Source organism: Mauremys mutica, chromosome 6 (assembly GCF_020497125.1).
Source record: "Mauremys mutica isolate MM-2020 ecotype Southern chromosome 6, ASM2049712v1, whole genome shotgun sequence".
Classification (NCBI taxonomy): Eukaryota; Metazoa; Chordata; order Testudines; family Geoemydidae; genus Mauremys; species Mauremys mutica.
In genome coordinates, this window is record NC_059077.1 from 47,793,655 (window position 1) to 47,817,360 (window position 23,706).

Here is a 23,706-nt window from a genome sequence, read left to right on the forward strand (position 1 = left end):
TGGGACACCTTGGGCCTGATGGTAAGCCCAAGGGGGTCCCTGAGCAGGATCCTGCCCCTAGTCATGCCATTGGCTAGCACTGGCCACGTCTTGGGCATGGACGTGGTAGCCACTCTCCGCTTGGGATGATCTCGAGTTGGGGTGGGACGGCCAAGGTGGAGCCAATCGCTCATGCTGGATCGCACTGTCCTGTGGTTGTTGCGGCGATGGAGATCAGCACCGTGGTCTCAAGCGGTACTGCGATCTGGACTGGGACTGAAGGTTGTATTGGTGCTGGGAGGCAGATCTGGACCTCGATGAAGATCTACGGCCGGAGCGGTGCCGGGAACGACTCCGAGTAGACTGGTGCCAGGATCCTTGCCAGAAGCTGGACCAGTACTGACTGTACTGGGAAGGAGATCTTCGAGAGGCAGAGCGGCGTCACGAGTGCGACCGGCGCCTGCGAGTGGTGCCGTGGACGAGACCAGCGCCTGGATCAGGATCGTGATCTGGATTGGGACCGGGATCATTGCCTACTCTGTTTCGCTCTATCGAGGGAACAGCCCACACTGGCGGTACCGAAGGTTGTGACGGTACTGGCTCGGTGAGCGCAATCAGGTTGTGTGCTGTGGAGAAAGTCTCCGGGGTAGACGGCAGGCCGAGCTCGAGAAAGGGAGAAACCCCTTACCTTCAAGTACTATGTACACTAAAGACAATAACTACAACTAGAAAGTACTCTATAACAACTATCTACAGATATAAACAAGCTAAGAGCAAGGGAAGTGGAGATCAGCTAAGCTGTGCTCCACAGTTCCAATGACTGTCACGGGCGTCACTCCAGGGGGCACCTCAGCCAACCCACCGAGTGTTGCTAGGGTAAAAATCTTCCGACAATCGTGCACGCAGCACGCGTACACCTAATTGGAATTGATATGAGCAAGCACTCGAAGAAGAACAAGCTATTAGCATGCTGTATGTAGTATATTTAATGTATCACTAAATTTAGAATACCCCGAACAAAGTTTGTGAAGAATGGCTTAGAAGGAAAAGACTGAAAATTAAACCTAAATTATACAAAAAACTAATGCAGAAACTCCTTGATTTTTGTTGATTTAAAAGTACTACTCCACTCTTAATTCACTTTGCTTCTTTATCTCACTTAATGTGTTTTGAAAGATGATTCACTATTGCAAGACCTCTGCAATAACAAGGCACAATGGGATAAGGAGCCTGGAGTCACATATGCCTTCACTTTGAAAGTGTAAATTACAACCTTAGCAGTGAGACTAATTCCTTTAAAGTAAGTGTCTCAGATTTATAATTCCGAGATTTTTTTTTCTTATTATTCAAATTGTATTGGTTCTGAATTTTGTTTTTATTTATCTTAGTTTGTTCTATCCACTTAATATCTTCTGCTGCATTCAAATGTGTAAGCTTACTGAGGCAACATCTAAAAATGCTTCAAAACTTAAGTCTCTTCAGTGACTTGTGGCATGAATTTAAATATACAATAGCAAAAAAAATCAATTATCTGCACATCACTAACTCAAGCTACTTTAATATCAAATCATAAAAGATCAATTACATCAGTGTTATAATAGAAAGTTCTTAATTTCTTGATCCATCTTTGCATGGGTACTTCTACCATACTAATTTTGTTTTCATTTTATTTTTACTCACTCTAACACTAAAAAAGAAATTATTAAAAGCAGTTCTGAGACACAGTGACTTAATATTACACCTAGCTGGGCTAGCAAGTATTGCTTTGCTATTTTAGGCCATTAATGTACTGTACCTGAAGTTTCTTTTGTGCTGGTTATGTGTTGCTGTTGAAACTCCTGTGTAACTGCTTCAGTCTAGAAAAAGTATTTCAAAAGAAATATTAACAAGCCTGGCAAACAACTCTAGAAAACAGAAAAAAAGTGTTATTGAAGAAATCTTGATAAGTGTTTACAAAACAAAAGTCAAGTGTTAAGAGTAACAATGCAGAGTAATTTAACCATACCCTATCCAGATTTTGTTGATTTTTTTTTCCCCCAAACTATGCTGAGTATTTAGGATGGAAGGATATAAAGATGATGGGGACTGGAAATACTTGGGTAATTTAACTATAAGCATTATTGTGTGTTCTGCTTATATGTACTTTATCTTCATTCCCTCTAGAAATTATTTGTTTAAAAAAAAAAAAAGTTTACTTTTCCTACCGCACAACCCTGCAAAGCTGACTCATATAATGGATTGCTCAGCAGTGCAAAGAGCATCAATTCCCCTACCTATTACGGAAACACTCTGGAGCTTGGAGAAAAACATTGAGCTTAGTCACTCTTCCTTCCCCTTCCCTTTCATGGCAGATTATGTTGCTAAAAAAAATAGTATTTCATAGCACTCTTGTTGGAGGAAGAGTGTTGTGAGGGCACATTCAGTCCTGCACTTGGTTCTACTTGGGCAGAGTCAGTTGAGCTCTGAACCAACTGGCAAAGGGCAAAGCTAAAGAGCTGTAATAATTTAGTCCCTGCTAGCATCAAGAAGGAAGTCAAGAGCTTGGCAATTTACTGGATCTCTAAAATGCCCTTCATTATATTGAAGTACTGTATATTCAATAATCAAAGTAAAAAGGTTTAAGAAACTAAGAATAACTAGGAGGGTTTTGTTTTTTCATTTGTTTTTTGCGTTTGTTTGTTAATTGTTAGACAATTAATAGCATGAAAGTTCAATCTAAAATCTTGTATGCAGTGTTGTTGAAGCCATGTTGGTCCCAGGATATTAGAGAGACAAGATGGGGGAGGGAATATCCTTTATTGGACCAAATTCTGTTGGTGAGCCAGACAAGCTGACCTGGAGAAAAGCTCTGTGTACGCTTAAATGTTTGTCTCCCTCTCCAACAGAAGTTCGTCCAATGAAAGATATTACTTGACCCACCTTGTCAATCTAAAATCTTGCCAGAAAAAGGACAATAATAATTTTTAATAAAATGAGAGAAGGTAGGTATAGAAATGCAAGTCTGATCATAATAGCATTTTGGCAAAACTAAAAGTACAATATAAAGCTAAAGAATCAAATGTGTATAACAACCATGCACATCTCAAAGGGGGAGCACAATTTGGGATATTTGTGTGGACATATCTACGGGTGCATGCAAATCCCAACATTGCATATCTATGCTACGCATGTTCATATTATGGTAGTTCAGGGCTAAATTATCCAATCAGGAAAAAGTGATTTAGGATTCATAGATTTTTTTTTTTTTAGGTCAGAAGAGGCCATTAGTTCATCTAAACTCACCTCCTGAATACCACAGGCCATTAAATTTCACTTAGTTACCCAGAATGGATGAAAACTTTTAAAAAAAATGTTATTGCCTTCTTTATAGTTTCTCCAAATAACTTCTCTTTTTACAGCCTCTTACAAAAACAGGCATTTTAATACATCACGTTTTAAAAAAATACAAGTTCTTTTTACCTGTGTCAACTGAACTTCATGCAAGTTGTGCATAACAATACCGGGCTTATTTTCAGGAAGGACACCAGTAGAACTTTGATTAGGATCATTCTCTAGCCCAGGTAGGCAAATCTCTGCTGTTGGAGATATTATGGGAGTTTTTAACCCCACTGAAGCTTCCCAAGTCTCTCTTGTCTTGTTTTCTGTTCTGAAACATGTATACAGTTAATTTGAAACCAAATAAACAATATGTAACATATACTGTGACATGGGGTAAATCAGGCTGTTATGGCTATTGTGTGCTCAAATATTTCCTTTATGCAAAAAGTAAAACAAATCATACAAAAAACAAACACTTTATACCATAAATAGATTCCTCTATTAAGGAAAAATATTAAAAATCCCACAGAAATCTAAGGATAAAATACTTTTAGGGAATGCCTTATTTGACAAAACCTCTCCTAGCTCAGTCTCACAAGGCATCCAAAGTGAGACATTAGCTGCAAGCACAGTCAAACAGCCCACAGGTGAACCATGACCTCCATAAATTTCATCCAAAGTATCCATCAGAAAAATGGACCTAGTTGCTTTCTAAGTTCCTGGGACTCAATAGTGGCTACACTGCCAAACATACAAATAAAAGTTCTGATTCCATTAGCCTTACATAAAGGATATTCAGTACAAAAAGGCCTTAAAAAAAAAAAACCAAACCCCTACAACACTGTGGAATTAAGTAGTGCATCCAAAATAACTGCAGACACCATTGCCAGTTTCCCACAATTTAAATGTATCTTTTATGTACATCTCCCTGTGTTCTGCATCCATTTGAAATGCACATTTTTGAAAATTTAGTCCAAAACATTTAAGACACATACCAATTAGCATATGAATAAAGGATTTTTTCATATATGTTAACTTTACTTACTCGGCAAGGTCTGTGCTTCCAGATCCAAAATTCTGCAGACCTGCAGAACTGTTCTGAGCTGGTCTGACCTTCCATTCTAGATCCACTTCCTGCTCTTCTATGGTCTCTCTCAGAGCTTTCCCCTCTAAGATTTTAAAAATTAAATGAAATCATGTTAATTAGTGTGTGTAATATTTTGCTACCAACAACAAGAAGACTTACTGTTTGAATGCCTTACACTACCATATATGCATTAGCTTATGGGACTACTTATAAAAATACTACAAAGACAAATATGGTTACACTTGAAGAGATACAAGAACAGGAGACAGGTATGGAATTTAATAGTTGGACACTCTGCTGTTGAAATGTTGATGCATGCTTGTAGACATGATCAGAAAGCTGAGTTTTCAATTTGTGTTAGTTTTATGGCCAAGATTTTCAGAAAGAAAAAAAAAGACACCTAAAAAGGTAGGCTCTTAAGTAGAGGTGGGCAAAATAATTAAGATAAATAGTTTTAAAATGTGATTTCAATTGATCTGAAACAATTTGCAAATTTGCCATGAATGTGCCAAATAGTTTTATCCAAAAATTAAAATTTGGCTTAGAGTCACAAAATGACTGAAGGGGGAGAAAGCCACCTTCTAAGTTTTAGCCCGATGGTTATGGCACTCACTTGGGTCAAGGGAGATCTGGGTTCAATTCCCTGATTTAGAGCATGGATCCAAACTTATGTCTCCCACATCAGTGCCCTAATCATCAGGCTGCAGTTATTCTTACCCACTCAGTCTGGCCCAATGCCTGTTAAGGTAGTTTTTACAACATGGAACAGTTTCAAAGGAAGAGATGGAGACAAATTCGCCCCAGAATACCCTACAGCTTTGTGGTTAAGGGACCTCTCTTGGGATGGAAGAGAGTCAGGTTCAAATCCAGGCTCTGAAGCTGGATTTAAATCCAGGTCTCCTCTTTCCCAGGTGAGTGCCCTAACCACGGGGCTAAAAGTTAGAAGGCCGCTGCCTCCTCACCTTTTAAAAATGCCTGTAAATACGTTGTTTCATTAGAACCCAAACTAATTTTTGATTCACTGAAATTTTTGGATTCGATTTGACCCACAATTTTTTTTATCCAATTTTTCTGATCTGCCAGCCTATCAAAAAAGGTTATTCGCCCAGATCTACTCCTAATTCCATATTTAGGAGCCTAAAGTTAGGCTCCTATTTTCTAAAGCTTGGAAATAAAGGAGAAACTCACCACTTTGAACCTGCTTGAATTGCTCCACATCTGCATTTGGACTAAGAGATTTCTGATGAACATTCCTGTTTGTTCCCAGTACTCTGCTAAGATTTGGTTTAGGCTTAGGAAGTCTGCATCTTGCAAACCTTGGTGTACTAGTCACTTTGGGCACAGGCTGATCACTACAAAGAAATAGAAAAACCACCATAAAATGTAATTTAACCTCTCCATTCTTTAATGTGTTTGAATTCAGTATCAAGAAGAAATTAATACCAGCAACGAGGGCCGTAATGGTGGGGGGAGAGGGGCAGGGGAGAGGCAGCTGGGTCGATGAACAAGAGTAGTGATGGGAGTTAGCAGGAAAAATGGGCAGACTGGCAGGACGAAGAGAAGCAGAAAGGCCAGTTGAACTGGGAGAACTTTGAGTGACTGGAGCCTGAGTACAGCTGTAATCATAGTGATCAACAAGGACCAGAACAAGTCGGTTTACAGCAGCTAGGTAACTCAGAATTTTTCCTCTGCAACTGAAATCTTTAAAAAATGTAATACTTCGATTAAAATTTAACATTAAAGTAGAAATAGGTCATCTAATTTTGAAGGTTTGGAGGTTGATTTTTGGAGGGGTCAATTTGGGTTAAAACAAGCAGGTGAAGTTACACATTAGCACTGTCAGGTTTTGCTTCAATGTAAAAATCTTAAACATTTGCAGGGAACCTAGGTTTGATCATTTTTGCAAGCAGCTAAAAAAATTCAAGAACTTTCTAAACAAGTTGACATGATTACCAATTGCATTTTGAAAATAAAGTTCACTGAGTTACTTCATTAACTTGAAGTTCATCTTTAAACAGTATTCACAACAGAAAGCAGGGCAGAGCCATGTACTCTACCTGTGGCAGAAGCTCAAGCAGTTCCTTTTTTGCTATTAGTTATAGATGTACAGTGGCCACCTGAAAGCCTTTAAGCTGCATGACAAGTAGCAATGAAATTTAAACCACTGGCCTTTGTCTGACAAGTGACACAAAGTCTTCAAAAAAAAAAAAAAAAAAAGGGGGCCAGATAAAATAGTGGCCAGCCACGTGAGGTAAGTTTTAAAATTCAGTTTTTCAAGCATATCCTTATTTTAAAATGGGGATTCAGGAATTGGAAGTTGTACATTTCCATCACTCCTATTTTAACCTAAAGTCCCTATTTAAAAGGGAAGAAAAAAAGGACAGGCATCCATATGAAGTGGAACTGTTGGTGTCACTAGGCATAACCCTAGGTAACTCAGGAGGGTGGAAAGCCATAAGTGTCAATAAAGCCTTCTGTAGTAGGCCTGAATGAACTAAAGTCACTCCATGTCTGACCAAAGCGCTTCCATGTTTATGTTTGAACTTTAATCAACCTAGCAGGCCAGTAACCGAGAATGGAATGTACAACAGCTAGCTCAACTGTGGTACTGCCAGGAGATAATGATGAAGCCTGCTTACACCTGGCTAAGGGGGGGGCAGAATAACGGATCCAGGAAAGTAAAACAAGATAACTGTTCACAGAAGAGTTACTAACGAGCTAAAGTGGTTTTTGCCAAGTATGACTTAACTGCTTAAGGTAATTGCTATTGCAAAGTGTATTTGCTGCATGGGAATGAAAGGTGGGGGGAGAGGAGTGTGGGGGTGATGGGAATGCTTAGCTGAAGTTATGTATAAAGAGAGGAAAACCGCTTGTATTGGTGTGCAGGATTTGAGATTGCTATGTCTCCCTTGCACCTTATTTGGGCTCAAATAAACTTTTTTTTGCTTCTCCACCTTGGTGTGTTTATTGGAAGCGAAGCACACCGGGCAACGAACCACTGTTGCTGTCGCCTCGGGCCTCTGTGCCGGCAACAGAACTACATAACCTATGAGCCGTGATAGCTAAAACAAGACTACTTGTCAACCTAAAAGTATGGTGGCAGAAGCCTTAAAGGGGAGCCCTGTCAGAGAACAGATCACTGGGGGGAAAGATTAAAGAAAAACAGTGAAATTAACCTGCTAGGCGCAGCATCTTCCTTAAAAAAATTTTCTACACTTGCTTCTTTTCCAGAACTTTGGTCCTGTAGAATGACTTTGTTTCCATCCTCTGAGGTAACCAGTTCATTATTAGCAGGTGAAGAAAGTGACTGATTACTTGGGGCCGCATTTTGCTCTGTATTAGGCTGGTTTATGAGGCTATCAGCCATGTGCAGTTCATCGTGATCAGGAAACACCTGTGTCCTTCCTTGTTTAAAAATAAAGGCATAATTAAAAAGATGCAAGTTTTATGTCTTCACATGAAGCCATTTACAGGTAGATCAACCATAGGCCTCATTTTGAATAACAGCATTCTACAGAGATACAAATTCAAATCCCAGGTGAAAGCACATCTTGATGTCTAGATTTTTTGTTGGTTAGAGTTCAGAGATTACCTCTACATATGTTAAAAGTCAACCTAATCCCAGGTTAATAAACAATGATTTAACAGTATAGCTAAACAGAATGGAAAACAATATTTCTGGTTAAAGAAGTAAGACGAAACAGATAATGGACTACTATGGACCACATAAGCCTAGCTCTTCTCCACTGGTCTGACTTATGAGACACTAGTCCCTGTGAGACCTACACAAAACGAATCACAATATAAAAATCTAGGGGGCGAATGCTTTTTCTGGATCTCCTCTACCATATCTTGTCTTTCCATGTTTATTTTCTAGAGTATAAGCTCTCCAGGGTATAGAGTGACTTAACATTTATGTCTCAGCTGCACCAATCACACTACTGAGCATAACCAGGTTTTAGGGATGCAGGGATAATGAAAATAATCTTAGTACTGGTTTAATACTTTTTTTTTTTAAATAAACCTGTCATTAAAATGCTTAATAGATCAAGTTTCATCTCCCAAAAAAGACTGGATGAGGACACCAAATCTTCAACCTTTGAATCACCATTTGTTTTTTGTACAATTTTGTTTTAAAAATTAACACACACACTTAGGTGAACAACCTGAGTGTCCTATCAAAGAAAGAACTAATACATTTTATCCACTGAACGATCAGTTAAGAACAGTAAGAATTCAGCAACTCTTTTCCTAAAGCTTCAGCAGCCAATTGAACCTCTATGAAGAGCTGAAGGCAGAAGTGAAAATTAATTTACTTCCTCCCCCCCTTGCTACCAGTGACAGTTACATAGTGCTGCAACAGTTCTTTCAATATCGGTGGCTGTGGTGTTGCCATCTATACTGGCTTCTTTTAAAAAACAATTGATTCTGCTCCCCCACTCCTCCTCCTTTGCAGTATTGCCAACTGCTGCTAACTCAAAGCAAGAGACCAACCCTGAGAACAAGTTCCAGATCTATCTCAGAAAAGGTAAGACAATAAAATGACTTAGGCCTGGTCCACACTAGGACTTTAATTCGAATTTAGCAGCGTTAATTCGAATTAACCGTGCACCCGTCCACACCACGAAGCTATTTAATTCGACATAGAGGGCTCTTTAGTTCGACTTCTGTACTCCTCCCCGACGAGGGGAATAGCGCTAAATTCGACATGGGTATGTCGAATTAGGCTAGGTGTGGATGCAAATCGACCTTAGTAGCTCCGGGAGCTATCCCACACTGCACCACTCTGTTGACGCTCTGGACAGCAGTCCGAGCTTGGATGCTCTGACCAGCCACACAGGAAAAGCCCCGGGGAAATTTGAATTCCTTTTCCTGTCTGGCCAGTTTGAATCTCATTTCCTGTGTGGACGTCGTGGCGAGCTCAGCAGCACTGGCAACGATGCAGAGCTCTCCAGCAGAGGAGTCCAGGGAATCTCAGACTAGAAAGAGGGCCCCAGCATGAACTGACCAGGAAGTCTTGGATCTCATTGCAGTGTGGGGCGATGAGTCTGTGCTTTCGGAGCTGCACTCCAACAAACGGAATGCAAAGACCTACGAGAAGGTCTCCAAAGCCATGGCACTCAGAGGATACAGCCGGGATACAACGCAGTGCCGCGTGAAAGTCAAGGAGCTGAGACAAGGCTACCAAAAAATCAGAGCGGCAAACGGACGCTCCGGAGCCCAGCCCCAGACATGCCGGTTCTACGAGGCACTGCATGCCATTCTCGGTGGGTCTGACACCACTGCCCCACCAGTGACCGTGGACTCTGAGGATGGGATACTGTCGACGGACTGTTCCTCGGAGATGTTCGCGGACGGGGAAGATGAGGAGGACGAGGCAGTCGACAGCGCTTACAACGCTGATTTCCCCGACAGCCAGGATCTCTTCATCACCCTCACTGAGATCCCCTACCAACCCTCCCCAGCCATTACCCCGGACCCTGAATCAGGGGAAGGATCAGTCTGTAAGTGCTTTAAACATGTTAATATTTATTTTTAATGGAGCAGGAAATAGTTACTAGTTGAAAAGAAGGTCAATATATATGGGGATGGAACAGAAATCCTCTTGGGAGATTTCCAAGAAGCTCTCCTGCAGGTAATCGAAAAGCCTCCGCATGAGGTTCCTGGGGAGAGCTGCCTTATTGGGTGCTCCGTGGTAGCACACTTTTCCGCGCCAGGCTATCATCAGGTACTCCGGCAGCATTGCCTCCACGAGCATGGCAGCATAGGCCCCTGGGTTTGTGCTGGCTTTCACGCAGCATGCGCTCTCTATCTGCCTCAGTGACCCTCCTTCAAGGTGATCTCGCTCGGAGACTCCTGCATTTAATTACAGTAATTTGTGTACTATTAGTATTGGGAGTGCTTCACTGTTCCTTTGCATAACAATGAGCGTCACTTTACAGCCACGTGGTGGAGGCAGAGTGGCAGCATACAGGGATCTTTCCCAGGGAACAGACGTGAGGGGGTGCAACAGGGGCAGAGTTTATGCTTTCAGGATTGCCTGTAGCAAGAGGACAGTGGTATACATTGACTTTTAAGCAGCCAAAAGTTTTTGGCTTACCATGCCTGGCTGCTCCATGGATTCTGCTGTCCTGCCCCGCTTGTCTGATCTGCAGTGCAATCCGCCAGGCAATGAAAGCGAATTCCGAAAATTCGAACTTTCCCTGAGTGAGTGCTGTGCATGGTCTTGTTCACAGAGACTGACTAGACTAAGTTTCTTCTTTGCAAAACTGTATCTTTATAAGGAAGTCAATCCCTTTTTCCCATCACACAGCTGCAACTGTATCCCGACCTGCTCCAGCATGCCCCTCACAGAGGCTGGCGCAGATTAGGCGGCGCAAGAAAAAGACATGGGACGAGATGTTCGCAGAACTTATGGGCTGCTCCCGAGCCGAGGCGGCCCAGCAGAGCCAGTGGAGGGAGAACCTCTCTCAGCAGCAGCGCTCACACAGCGAACGGAAGGACAGATGGCGTCTGGAGGACCAGCAGGCGACTCAAACGCTGCTTGGACTAATGAGGGAGCAAACGGACACGCTCAGGCGCCTTGTGGATGTTCTGCAGGACCGCAGGCAGGCAGGACAGAGCCCCCCTGCACTGTATCTGCAACCGCTCTCCCCCGCCACAAAGTCCAATACTCCCCTCACCCAAAATAACAAGAAGGAGGTGCGCCAGGGGCCGTGAAAACTGTCACTCCACCCCAGCAGAGTGCTCAAGTACCAAAAAGCTCTCATTCGCTAAATTTTGAGAAGTCCTTCCCTTCCTGGATCACCCAAGCCCAAATCCCAGTTTCGTCCCCTCACTGTGTAGTTGATTATTAAAAATAGTTTGCTGTTCACTACTGTTTCAGTCATGTTTCTTTACAGAAGACTGTGTGAAGGGGGGGGAGGGGTTTGGTAATTGCATAGGACGGTCACCATTACCTGGGTACAGACACAGGGGCAGGATCTACAGCAGGTCACACACACAGTGCAGTCACTAGGCACCCTGGTCAGTCTGGGAGATGTTTTTCATGTTCTGTGCATAGGCAGCAGGTGCCCTGCTCCAACTATATTTGGAGCTGGGTCTCTCCCCCGGCCCTGCCTGGATCGGGCCCTGGCCCCCACGGGTCTCCCCCCGCCCCGCCGCGCTGCGTACCTGCCTGACAGTAGAGCGGCTCCCCGCAGAAATGCTGTCTGGTGCCCCAGGGTCCTAGCGCCTGCCATACACAAATGGCAAGGCAGGCTGCCCTTACCCTGCCCTTCCACCATAGCCCTGAGCCTCTCCAATGCCCCAAACCCTCAGCCCCAGCCAGAGCCCTCATCCCCCTACACCTCCTCCCCCTTCCCACACACCCCTCACCCCTTCCTTCACACCCACCTGTAAACGTCCTCCCCCTAGTCCTCCCCCGCCACAAGGCCACATAGCCCCCGCACACAGAATCCCGAAAAGGAGGGATGGCAGGCTTCGTTGAAACAACCAGTCCGGCAGTGCAGACCGCTCTAGGGGCAGGAGCCTGTCATTCCTCGAGTGTAGAAGCGGTCTGTACATCACTGCACACCCTACCCACCACAGTCTGCATCCCTGTTTCAACCCTTTAACGCGAATTCATTAGTAAAGAAAACGTTGTTAATTAACAATATTGCATTAACTTTATTTTTAAACGTGTGTTGGAAGGGGGGAAACGTGGTGAACGGTCTATGTAACCGCAAAAGAAAGTCAACAGTAACTGAAAGAGGGGCAGGTTCAGCTTCTCTGTAAAGAACCTGAACCGTCACAGGTTACCCTGCAACCTGAGGAATCTATCTTTCAAAGCCTCCCGGATGCACAGCGCTTCCCGCTGGGCTCTTCTAATTGCACGGGTGTCTGGCTGAGCGTAATCAGCAGCCAGGCGATTTGCCTCAACCTCCCATCCCGCCATAAAGGTCTCCCCCTTGCTCTCACAGAGATTGTGGAGCACACAGCAAGCAGCAATAACAATGGGGATATTGGTTTTGCTGAGATCCGAGCGAGTCAGTAAGCTTTGCCATCTCCCCTTGAGACGTCCGAAAGCACACTCCACCACCATTCTACACTTGCTCAGCCGGTAGTTGAAGAGTTCCTTGTCGCTGTTCAAGGCGCCTGTATAGGGTTTCATGAGCCAGGGCATTAGCGGGTAGGCTGGGTCCCCGAGGATCACTATAGGCATCTCCACATCCCCAACAGTTATTTTGTGGTCCAGGAAGAAACTACCTTCCTGCAGGCGTCTAAACAGACCAGAGTTCCTGAAAACACGCGCGTCATGAACCTTGCCCGGCCACCCGACGTTGATGTTGGTAAAGCGTCCCCTATGGTCCACCAGTGCTTGCAGCACCATTGAAAAGTAGCCCTTTCGGTTAATATACTGGCTGGCCTGGTGGGCCGGTCCCAGGATAGGGATGTGAGTCCCATCTATAGCCCCACCGCAGTTTGGGAATCCCATCGCGGCGAAGCCATCTATGACGACCTGGACGTTTCCCAGGGTCACTACCTTCGAGAGCAGGAGCTCAACGATTGCGTTGGCTACTTGCATCACAGCAACCCCCATGGTAGATTTGCCCACGCCAAAGTGGTTCGCTACTGACCGGTAGCTGTCTGGCGTGGCAAGTTTCCAGAGGGCTATGGCCACTCGCTTCTGCACAGTCAGGGCTGCTCGCATGCGGGTGTCCTTGCGCTTCAGGGCAGGGGACAGCAAGTCACACAGTTCAAGGAAAGTGCCCTTACGCATCCTGAAGTTTCGCAGCCACTGTGATTCATCCCAGACCTGCAGCACTATGCGGTCCCACCAGTCCGTGCTTGTTTCCCGGGCCCAGAATCGCCGTCCCATAGCATGAACATGACCCATTGCCACCATGATCTCCACGGCGCGGCGTACCGTGCTTTCTGAGAGGTCTGTGCCACTCTGAGACTTCATGTCCTCACCGCGCTGCCGGAGCCTCCTCGCCCGATTTCTCAGCATCTGACTGTTGAAGAGGTGTACGATAAGGTGCGAGGAGTTGACAACGGCCATAAGTGCAGCGATGATCGCAGCGGGCTCCATGATCGCAGTGGAGTGCTGTGGCGTCCGCGCTGTCACTAACAGGAAAAGTGCGCGAACTGATTTCCCGCCAGCGGGAGTGACGGTGGAATGCTGACAGTTACCCAAGACCACCCTCGACACAGTTTTCCCCCCAGCATGCATTGGGGGGAAATCCCAGAATTCCAATGGGCAGCGGGGAGTGCGGGAACTGTGGGATAGCTTCCCACAGTGCACCGCTTCCAATTTCGACGCTTGCCCCGTTAGTGTGGACTCACAAAGTCGAATTAGTGTCCTTACAGTGGACACACAAATTTGACTTTGTAAGGTCGATTCTACAAATTCGACTTAAGTTGATTCGAACTACTCTTGTAGTGTAGACATACCCTTAGACAGATTTTTAATCATAACATGAGTCATCTGGGTGTGTGGTGGCATGAATACTTTATTAGCCTGAGTTTGAAGTAACTGTAGTACATAGCAGTGAACATATCCACATACACACCTGCAAAGTCCTTCTTAGCGGTACAAACAGAGGACAGCAGAGAAAAAAGGTGCTGAATGCCCATTATGTACAAGAGTCATACTGCCGGTATGAAATGAGTTGATCAGGGCATGTATTCCATGTGGTGAGGTACATATCAGTGTTTTGCTGAAAAAGAGCTCTACGCACCTCTGGCAAGCATGTAATGAAGTTGGCAGTATTTTGGCTAGGGGCTGGACCACTTTACCTTGCTAGACAGTGAATCATGGCCCAATACATCCTCCTCTCTTTCATACTGAACACAAAGGAGGAATCCACACTTGCTGCTATAGTGACAGGATATGAAGGAAGGGTCATTATGACCTCTACCCAAACCCCAACCCACAAGTGAACCTATGAGACACACGGAAGGATTTGGCAAATAAATAAATCATACCTTGAGTGCTTATTTTTAACTGAAACATTGGATCTCTCATTGCAAGTAATGTCATTGCAGCTTCAGTGCTTCCATCATTAATCCCTGCAAAATTGTTCACATACATGTAAAATCACAAGCACAGTCATTTCCTTAGAAGTTTAACTAAAACATGATCAAAAAGCAGATGTTACTGTCTCTGCTAAACTGAAACAAAACATTTTTTCAATATGTTTCCTCTTGGGAATTCCAGATACTAGTAGCAATATTTAACACACGTAGTGATGGTCATCCATTAAACTAAAGGTGTTCTACAAACACTGAGTAAGCAGAAGTATTCCCATTTTATAGAGAGGGAAACAAATGGACAGAGGAAGCAATTTGCTCAAGTCACACAGACGTTTGGGTCTAGACTCCTCATTTCTGTGTCCTATCCACTGGATGACAGTACCTCCTTTCATCTTCCACTACTTGGTAACATAGGATACAACATTTCTGTGTTTCAAAGTCATCACACTGAAATAAGACCATAAACCCCAGTAGGGTTTTGCCTCTTCACTGAAAATGTTATTTTCCTTTAAACAAAGCCATCTCTTAGCAAAGTTTCAAAATGCAATTCAAAAAACCAATGGATCAATTGGGGCTTTTTGCAATGAGTCCCATGTATGGGGAAATAATAGTGGTGCCCTAGGAGCAGACCAGGAAGCAATTTCTGACTCTGTCATGATGTTTCCCTGTTTCCCCCATAGTATGTGCTGGCTGGCAAGTCTGCGAGAGAGATGGTGATTGGTACCAGAGCCATGGATTTGCCCATTTCTGTACCTTCCAGGCATTGTTTCAAGCCCCTGAAAAGGCTGCTTTTCTTCTAGCACAACAACCCACAGTATGGATAACCAGTGCATGGGAGTGAGTGGGCACAGGACACCCACAATCTGGATGTAAACCAACAGCCTTGTAAGTCTTGGTCTGTCTGATGGACCTCACTGAAGAAGTAGTCAGTTAGCACAGCTCCTCCAAAACTATGTATAAGACCTCATCAACTCAGGGTTGGCTGGCTTGGTCTCTGTCAAGACAGAGGGCCATCCAAAAATAAGTTTCTCTTGTATTTACCTGTGTCAGTCTCTGGATTTTCATGTGTAGTCACTTCCTTGAAGAAAAGACATAAATGATCTGTCAAATACAGCCAAAATCCCAAATAAATTAATCTGCAATTTCAATTTAGTCCCCAATGGCCAATTCTTTACTGCAAAGTTCAGCATGAGCAATCTGCTCTGATTGAATGGGGTTGTACAGCATCAACATTGGACTGACAAAGCCATCTAAAGAAAACTTGCACACTTCCTGCTCATGCCATGCCCGTCTATTATACTATACTATGCCATACTATTACTATCTTACATGTAATCTGATGTTTAACACTATAAAAATTAGACATACTATATAACCATAAGCATATTACTAAAAAAGGAATGCTTACAATTTGTGAGGCATTCAGATTTTCATCTCTCTGCATCACAGGCTGGACAACCACATTTAAATCATGAGACAGATATTCACCAGTAGTAATGCCGGGCACATCTGGGACATTCACAGATATTTCAAGCTGCAAAAATCAAAGTTATTCCTATTTATTCAAAAAAGAAAGCTGTCTAAAACTTGCAGGAACACATAAGAAAATGGCTGTATATGCACATGATGTAATACTATTTTCTTCTAAACCAAATATTCAAATTAGTATCTAAAAGTAATCTATGATTTTGGGAAAGTGTCTGGATTTAAAGTAAAATATGCCAAATCTGAAATGCTAGCTGCAAATTTGCCAGACTCTGAAAAGTCATTCCTCCAGAAAACACTTGGGTACAAATGGGCAACAAATTCTACAAGATACCTGTGAATTCAAATCTCAAATAACCTAGAAGAGCTCTATGATTTCAATGCCAATTCACAACATCAGCAAATGACAAAAGATCTGGGATGCTGGTGGAAGTATACAATTTCTTGGTTGGGAAAAACAGCCAGAGAGAAAATGAACATTTTGCCAATAGTCTCTTTCTTGTTTCAAAATCTTTCGGAGATTATCTCAGATAAAACCCTAGCAGGAATACAAAGGATGTTAGAATTGATATGAAATAAGAAAAGATCAAGAGGACACCCACATCCCAGGTGAGTACCAGGTTCAAGTCCCTGATCTGAATCAATTCAGACTGTTCAAAAATTCAGTGCATGGACTTGAACTCGACAACGTATTAAATATGGATGTAGGAGACACAGGTTCCAGTCCCTGCTCTGAATCAGGCTATTCAGGGGGTGCGTCTATCACTAATCCTGCATCTGAGAAACCTTCCTGACAAAAAAAAAAGTTTTCCCAAAACTAATACGATTCCTCAAAAAGTTTCAGTTTTGATATATCAGCATTTTCCAACAAAAAAAACCCATTTAGTTGAAAAATTCCTAACCCACTGGAATTTACCAGTTGACTTGAAAGGGAAAAATACTGTTATGAGCTGGATGAAACTTGTTATGGACTGAGTAAAACCTTTGTCGAAACTGATGCATGCACCCACTCTTCACTTAAGATAAGTGTTTCTTACAACTACGGGACCACACCTAAAACAAGACCTAATAGAAACAAGCAAAATGTGGGCAAGGGGGGGTTCCACTGGACATTGTGTCCAGGTGGGTGGGTGAGATAGGGTGGTGGAAAGGCAGAATGCACAGAAACTGAGGGTATGTCTACGCAGCTGATGTTAAAGCACTACTGCAGCAGCACTTGAATGTGGCTGGGTAGTTGCGGCTCCAGCACTGGGAGAGAGCTACCCCCATGCGTTTGAACGTGGTTGGGTAGTCGCAGCTCCAGCGCTGGGAGAGACCACCCTTACAAGGGGAATAGCTCCCAGCACTAGGAGCACAGCTCCCAGCACTGTAGCACTATCTACATTGCCACTTTACGGCGCTGAAACTTGCATTGCTCAGGAGTGTGTTTTTTCACACCATGTTCAGAAGAACAGGAATTTGTGCATTCTCTGTAAATAAACAAGACTGCATAAAAAAAATACCCCAAACCAATTTGTACTCCAAAATGGAACATTCTTCAGGCCCCAAAACTTTGACTAGTTCACTGAGTTGATAAGGAGCAACAGTACTATGTATTATAGGTGGAGCTGGTAGAACTGCCTATTATTAAGACTGTCCAAAATTTCCCATTATAAGATCTGGTTTTCAGTGGCTTATAACTCTGCTAAACTTAACTGTTCCAGCTGAAATTTTCCATGCTAGGTGCCTGCCCCAGGCTGAAATTTATTTAGATTTTTCAAGTTTCTGAATTATTTTTTCTGACATTTCAGAGAATGAGATTTGGGAAAAAACACAGTTTTGACAGGTTAAAAAAATAACCATTTTGTTGAGAAGCACTTATACCGCCACACTTTGAAGCAGGGATTTGAAATTTGGCAATGATTGCCTTTGAGTCAGGGAAAGGCTTTTTGCTGTTGTACTGAAAACCTGTTCAATTTGGCCAAGCTATAAACTTAAGAAAAATTTCCATCTGCACAGGATCAGTAAACACTTGCTAGAATCTGGCAGTTAATTTCTCTGAATGTTCTGGCTGCACTGAGCATGCTCCATCCCCTCAGAGTTTTGTGCGCCAACCGGACCGTACATCCACCATCCCCACAAAGCAGCTGGGAATGCTCCAGCCCAGTGTTGCAGGGACTGAGCAGGGCTCTCTCTGCAATTGCTTCTCTGGGCTACACAACTGAGAGCTAAGAGAGTCTCTCCTATGCTCTTACTGCTCCTACTCCTAGGCAACTTGGAGAAGGAAACAGTCTGACTTGAATGAAGAGGGAAAAAGTCAGAGTGGTGGTTTATTTTTTGTGAGTCTTTTTTTTGGAAGGAGGGTGGGGGTGCAAGAAGCCGAGGAAGTGAGGGGAAGAAGACTTGACTTGCAGAGCAAAACGATTGGCAGCTGTGGTGGAAAGATGACTGACTGGGAGAAGGAGCTGGGGTCAAGTCTGGGAGTGGCTGGGCAAGGAACCTGGGACCAGGACAAGGAGCAAGGGAGCAAGACTGGAAACTGAGCAAAGAGACTAGGATGAAGAGCCAGGGGAGGAGGAGAAACAGGACTGAGATAAGGACAGTGTGGAGGGGACAACTAGAAGTGGTCAGTGAGGGAGTGGGGCAGAAAGGTCCATGACCACAGGAGCACACTTCCCTCCAGAACCTAGAATGGAACCAAAAAGATTCCTGAGCCTCAACATTCTTCTACTGTCATTAAGTACACATGAAACCCAGTGGCAAAGTGTCTCTGTGTAATCTCCCTCTAGTGGCTGGTCCGCAGAGGATGACAGCTTATTACTGCTACTAGTTACTCTTAGCTCAAGTGGCAGAGAGCTATGATGTGGCTCTAAAGGTTCCAACCCAGCTCATGACCCATGTGAGTGTCAATGGTTTGACATGATAGAATTTGTTTTCTGTTTTTGTTTTGGTTTTTTTTTCTCCAAAAGCCTAGAAAAAATAATATGTGGTCATGTAACTAAAGATGATTATGGTGAACTTACTCAAGGGGCCCGAATTCAGACTGCACAGGCAATTTTAATTCTAGCATTTTCTAATTTTGGGTGCTTCACTTTGCAACCTTAACATTCTTTTAACAGTTTTTTTGAGTGCAATACATACATTAATTAGAATGTAAATATGTATACTGTCATGAGACAAGATTGTTCTGGTCAGGTATGTTTCTTGAGAAAGCAAACAGAAGAACACAGGTTGCTCTGATTCTGACAAACATGAAATTGAAATGTTTGCATCCATCCTGTCTTAGGCCGTGAGCTTGCAATGTACTCTCCAAAGGTGGATTCCTGTGCTCACAGAAACCCCCACTGAATGAAACAGGACTCACCCAGAGCCTCCCACACAATACTCATTGCAGGACCGGGCTTTAGGCTAAGCTCCTTGAGCAGCCTGTGCCTCTCGTCCAGAACCAAGAACACATGCCACAAATATTAATTCCACTCCACCACCAGTCCATTTGTCAATTAAACAAAACAGTAAAACTGCAGACCCACAACACGTTTGTAAAATACATTGCTATTGTTACTACAACTCAAGCGAAGGCAAGTGTGAGAAAAGCTGGTGGCAAAAGGAAAGACTACACTCTAAAACACCAGACCTCTACAAAAGAAGTCAACATGTCATACCTCTTCCATGGTTTCCTCAATCTGGACAGGAATAGGTTTTGGAGATCGGAGACCTACAGGAACAAACACTGGAGCTTTGTTTACTTCTTCTGGTGAAAAACATTCATCTTCATCATCCAGCTCAAATTCATCTGCATCATCTTCATCCTCCTCCTGAGAAGCCCGGAGGGTCACCAAGGTTACCTTTGAACTCCCATGTTCTTTCCCAGATCTCTTGCTGTGGGCCTTTTTCAAGCCTTTGCCTTTGGTGATATTTGGTTTAATCTTTCGACGTGGTTTTCCCTTTTCACAGCGATCAACTTCACATTCAGAGGCAGAAGAAGTTCTTAGCTCAGATACACGTTTTGGCAGGCCTGCCTGTTCGGATGACCTTCTAGATTGCCTTCTAAATGGATATAAAAAAATAAATGCACTTTTTAGTAAAGTAGCAATATTAAACATAAAAAGGAATTAATGTTACAGTCACAGTGAACTCATGTGGTAATTGGGATTATGACCAGCGTTGAGACATAATAATTAATTACGATCATACACTGGGAAAAATAAAATCAGTACTTCCATCTGTCAGCATTCCCATTCCTTTGTGAACGTTCAAAGTACTGATATTGTATTGTGGATATAATTAGTTTCCTTATCTTTTAACTTCAGGCAGAAATTCTGGAAAACTGTGCTGTGCAGTGAAATTTAAAGGACCTGGTCATTTATGGCAGTAGCGAGGAGGGGATTGTTTCCTTTTTATTTTGGAGAATCAAAAGTGTGCGCACGCATGTGTATTTTACAATCTTGAACCCTTCAGCAGGCAGCTTAGTCAAGAAAGAGCCTATTCTCCACACTGACTTTGCAGGAGAAAGACTCAAGAATAGTTGGGTGACAGAAGTGGTCAAGAGTTTTAAGATGAGAATTCCAGCCATGAACAAACATCTGGAGAGTAGGTATGAGCGCACATGCCCACACACCCCCATCCACCCCACATCGGAAGAGTGGTCAGACAGAAAAAGTGAGAAACTTAACTATGGGCTCTTAGTTGGACTAGTATTATTAAACCCTTAGTTACTTCACCTTATCAGTTTGTCTGAGGTCTTCTCCTGAGCATAAAGAAGCTGAGAATCTTCTTGTTCTATTTGACTTTCACTCTCCGACAATCTCTCTGGAGACTGGAATTTACAGGACTGCCTGCTCCTTTTAGGAGGCACTGCCTCAATACTGTCTGCAGACTCCTTTTTCCATGAATCCTCTGAGGAGGATGCAACTTCCACTAAGTTACCAGATGTGTGCTAAATAGACATGAAGACAATGACTGCCAAAGTAAGTTTATATTTGATAGTGGACAATGCTATACTAATAGTATTAAGAGTTTTCCGTTATCTCTAACTGGATCCCTTTTAAAAAAAAAAAAAAGCATTAGTCAAATTCTTGAACACAATCCAAAACTGTGACCTCTGCTTCTTTCTTAGACAACCTTTTTCTAAGCTAACCTGGCTGCCCAGCTGAACCAGAAGAGCACTTGAAATAACTATTGACTACTGCTCCCAGTTGTGTTTTGGGTTTTTTTGTACAGCAGTATAACCCTTCATACTCAACTTCCTGTTACTGCTGCTAATTGCCACACCTGTGGTGGCCATGCTTAACTACAATAATCATCAGGAAGATTGACACTCAGGGCCTATACACTTTCTAGATTAGGGGTCAGCAACCTTTCAGAAGTGGTGCGCTGAGTCTTCATTTATTCACTCTGATTTAAGGTTTTGCGTGCCAGTAATACAAGGTCTCTTTCTATATGTCTATAGTATATAACTAAACTATTGTATGTAAAGTAAATAAGGTTTTTAAAATGTTTAAGAAGCTTAATTTAAAATTAAATTAAAATGCAGAGCCCCCCAGACTGGTGGCCAGGACCTGGGCAGTGTGCGTGCCACTGAAAATCAGCTTGCATGCCAAAGGTTACCTACCCCTGTTCTAGCTCCACCTAAGAGGAGGAAACTGCTTGTATCTTCTGACAAAGCAAAGACAGTGGGATTAGGAGAATGAAGAATGGTTTCTCGGCCCTTGCATGAACTGAAGAGAGAATGCTGCAGCAATTTAGATGAAGTGGCTTAAACAGAACAGTAGAATCGCAGAAACAGAGGGCTGGAAGGAACCTCATGAAATCATCAGGCCTAGCCCCCTATAAAGGGGCAGGGCCAAGTAAACCTAGACCATCCCTGACAGGTATTTGTCCAAAAACTGTTCTTAAAATCCTCCACTGATGGGGATTCCCTTGGAAGCCTGGTTAATATCTGGAATATCTTGATAGTTAAAAAGTTTCTGCTAATATCTAACCTAAATCTCCCTGGCTGCAGATTAAGTCCGTTACTTTTGGTCTTATGTTCAGTGGCATGGAGAACAAATGATCACAGTCCTCTATTACAGCACTTAACATATTTGAAGACTTATCAGGTTCCCCCTCAGTCTTCTTTTCTGAAGACTAAACATGTCCATTTTTGTTTGTTTGTTTGAAAACCTTTCCTCATTCAGACATACCAGAAAGTTTGCCCAGAGCAGAGAGATCCCTACATTAAATGGCCCCTCCTAGCATTTTGTTGTTGCTGTTTCCTTCAGGAGCTCTGCTGACATAGAACCCATGAACTTGTTCTTCTGAGATGATGGCAAAAACCCATTGAAGTTCCCTAAGAAACCTTTACCATAAAACCCAGAAAATTATTAGGAGGTGAAAGAATAATCTTCACTTTATCCAGTAAGTCACAATCTCAATTAGTCATTGGTTGGTTCAGTTCAGTAAGAACATCTCACTTTTTAAACATGTATCAGTAATTGTACTTCATCAGCTACGGGCCTTTGGCTGGAATAATTTACAGGCCCAAAATATTTAGTGAATCTGTCAGACAGCAGGGCTTTTCCTCAGCTTGCTAAGGACTCACTGCCATGCCCACAGTCTCTTTTAACACAGTTTTATTGTCCAAATGTACTGAAACTGTCCCGCACTCAGCTCACCCTTTACATCTCAGGCTCTCACCGTATCCCATCCCAGGGGACTCTAGCAATTCTGCTGCTCCTGCTTCCTAGCTCTCTCAGCCAGTTTGACACCCCATCCCCCCCCGATCTCTCACTGACCTTTATAGACCCAGATGCAGCCCTGCCCCCTTAATTGGCCCAACTGGCACAGAGGCACCGGACCTATTTCAGTTACAAGGGCAAGCCATGCTGTGACAGAACCATATACTGAGGAGGAAATAAAAAAAGTCTAAGTTGTACATTGCAGACAACAGAAATAGAGTGAAGCCTCCTATGTCAGCTCAGTGCTATCCCAGAAATTAAAATAAAAAATAAAAGCCTTAACAGGTTGCCTGAATTACGTAGCTCCACATTCACTAATATTTAATATATAAGCCACAAAAGACCTTGTGTGCATATGTACAGATTTTAAGCAGTTGTGGTTATGAACAGCTGCCTTTACTTGTATTGTTCAGTGTGTAAAGGACACTTGTTTACATTTGCAGGTAATGAAATTATGGAATATTTAAGTAAACGAAGTCACTGATGGCAAATCAAAATGTAGTGCAGTAAAATATAAAAGATGAAACATTTTCTTTTAAAATACTTCTAAACTATGTAGGCTTTGTGCTCATTATTTTTACATCAATTCACCACTGGCAATGAGATTCAAAGAAACAATTTAACCTCTGCTATCCAGAAAGTAGATTCTGCAAATCTGTAGGTCATAAGAAGAAAGCAGAAGAAAAGAATTCATTCACTGACATAATAGGCTGACCTAGATCTGATGTTCAGTACTTACCAGTAATGAGGTTAGGTTTTCTGATTTTTTACCACATGATACCAGACCATCTTCCGTATTTCTAGCTTCAGTCTTTTCCTCAGTTGTGTTTTCTCCCTCTTCAAGGGCTTCTTTCTTTCTTGTTGCTCTAACTAGGTTTGGCTTTGGCCTCTGTAAATGGCCCCTCACTAGCTGTGCAGGTTTTATAGCACTTGGTTTATTTTCTTCTCCACAACTGGATCTAGGAAAATATTATGATTGTACATATTAGTAGTTACCGACCATTAAAATAGCTTTTGCAAATCTACTGTACTAGCCTAACTATATGTAACATCTGCCCAATGTGAACCAGGAAAAAAAAAACAAAAAACAGTCAACTCCCATAAAGGTTCATCGCATACAGTATT

At 42.9% G+C, this 23,706-nt stretch overlaps 1 protein-coding gene across 1 annotated transcript in view; it reads right to left on the reverse strand.

Annotated features, from left to right (window-relative positions):
• Positions 1-23,706, reverse strand: part of BDP1 (B double prime 1, subunit of RNA polymerase III transcription initiation factor IIIB) — an 80,794-nt gene that overhangs the window by 16,491 nt on the left and 40,597 nt on the right. The window contains exons 26-36 of the mRNA XM_045021813.1: positions 23,321-23,540; positions 20,587-20,801; positions 19,528-19,912; positions 15,810-15,935; positions 15,443-15,479; positions 14,354-14,437; positions 7,561-7,789; positions 5,573-5,736; positions 4,343-4,466; positions 3,439-3,625; positions 1,775-1,835 (exon numbers count right to left, since the gene is read on the reverse strand). Coding sequence (XP_044877748.1) covers positions 1,775-1,835; positions 3,439-3,625; positions 4,343-4,466; positions 5,573-5,736; positions 7,561-7,789; positions 14,354-14,437; positions 15,443-15,479; positions 15,810-15,935; positions 19,528-19,912; positions 20,587-20,801; positions 23,321-23,540 — 1,832 coding nt within the window. The remainder of the gene's footprint in view (positions 1-1,774; positions 1,836-3,438; positions 3,626-4,342; positions 4,467-5,572; positions 5,737-7,560; positions 7,790-14,353; positions 14,438-15,442; positions 15,480-15,809; positions 15,936-19,527; positions 19,913-20,586; positions 20,802-23,320; positions 23,541-23,706) is intronic.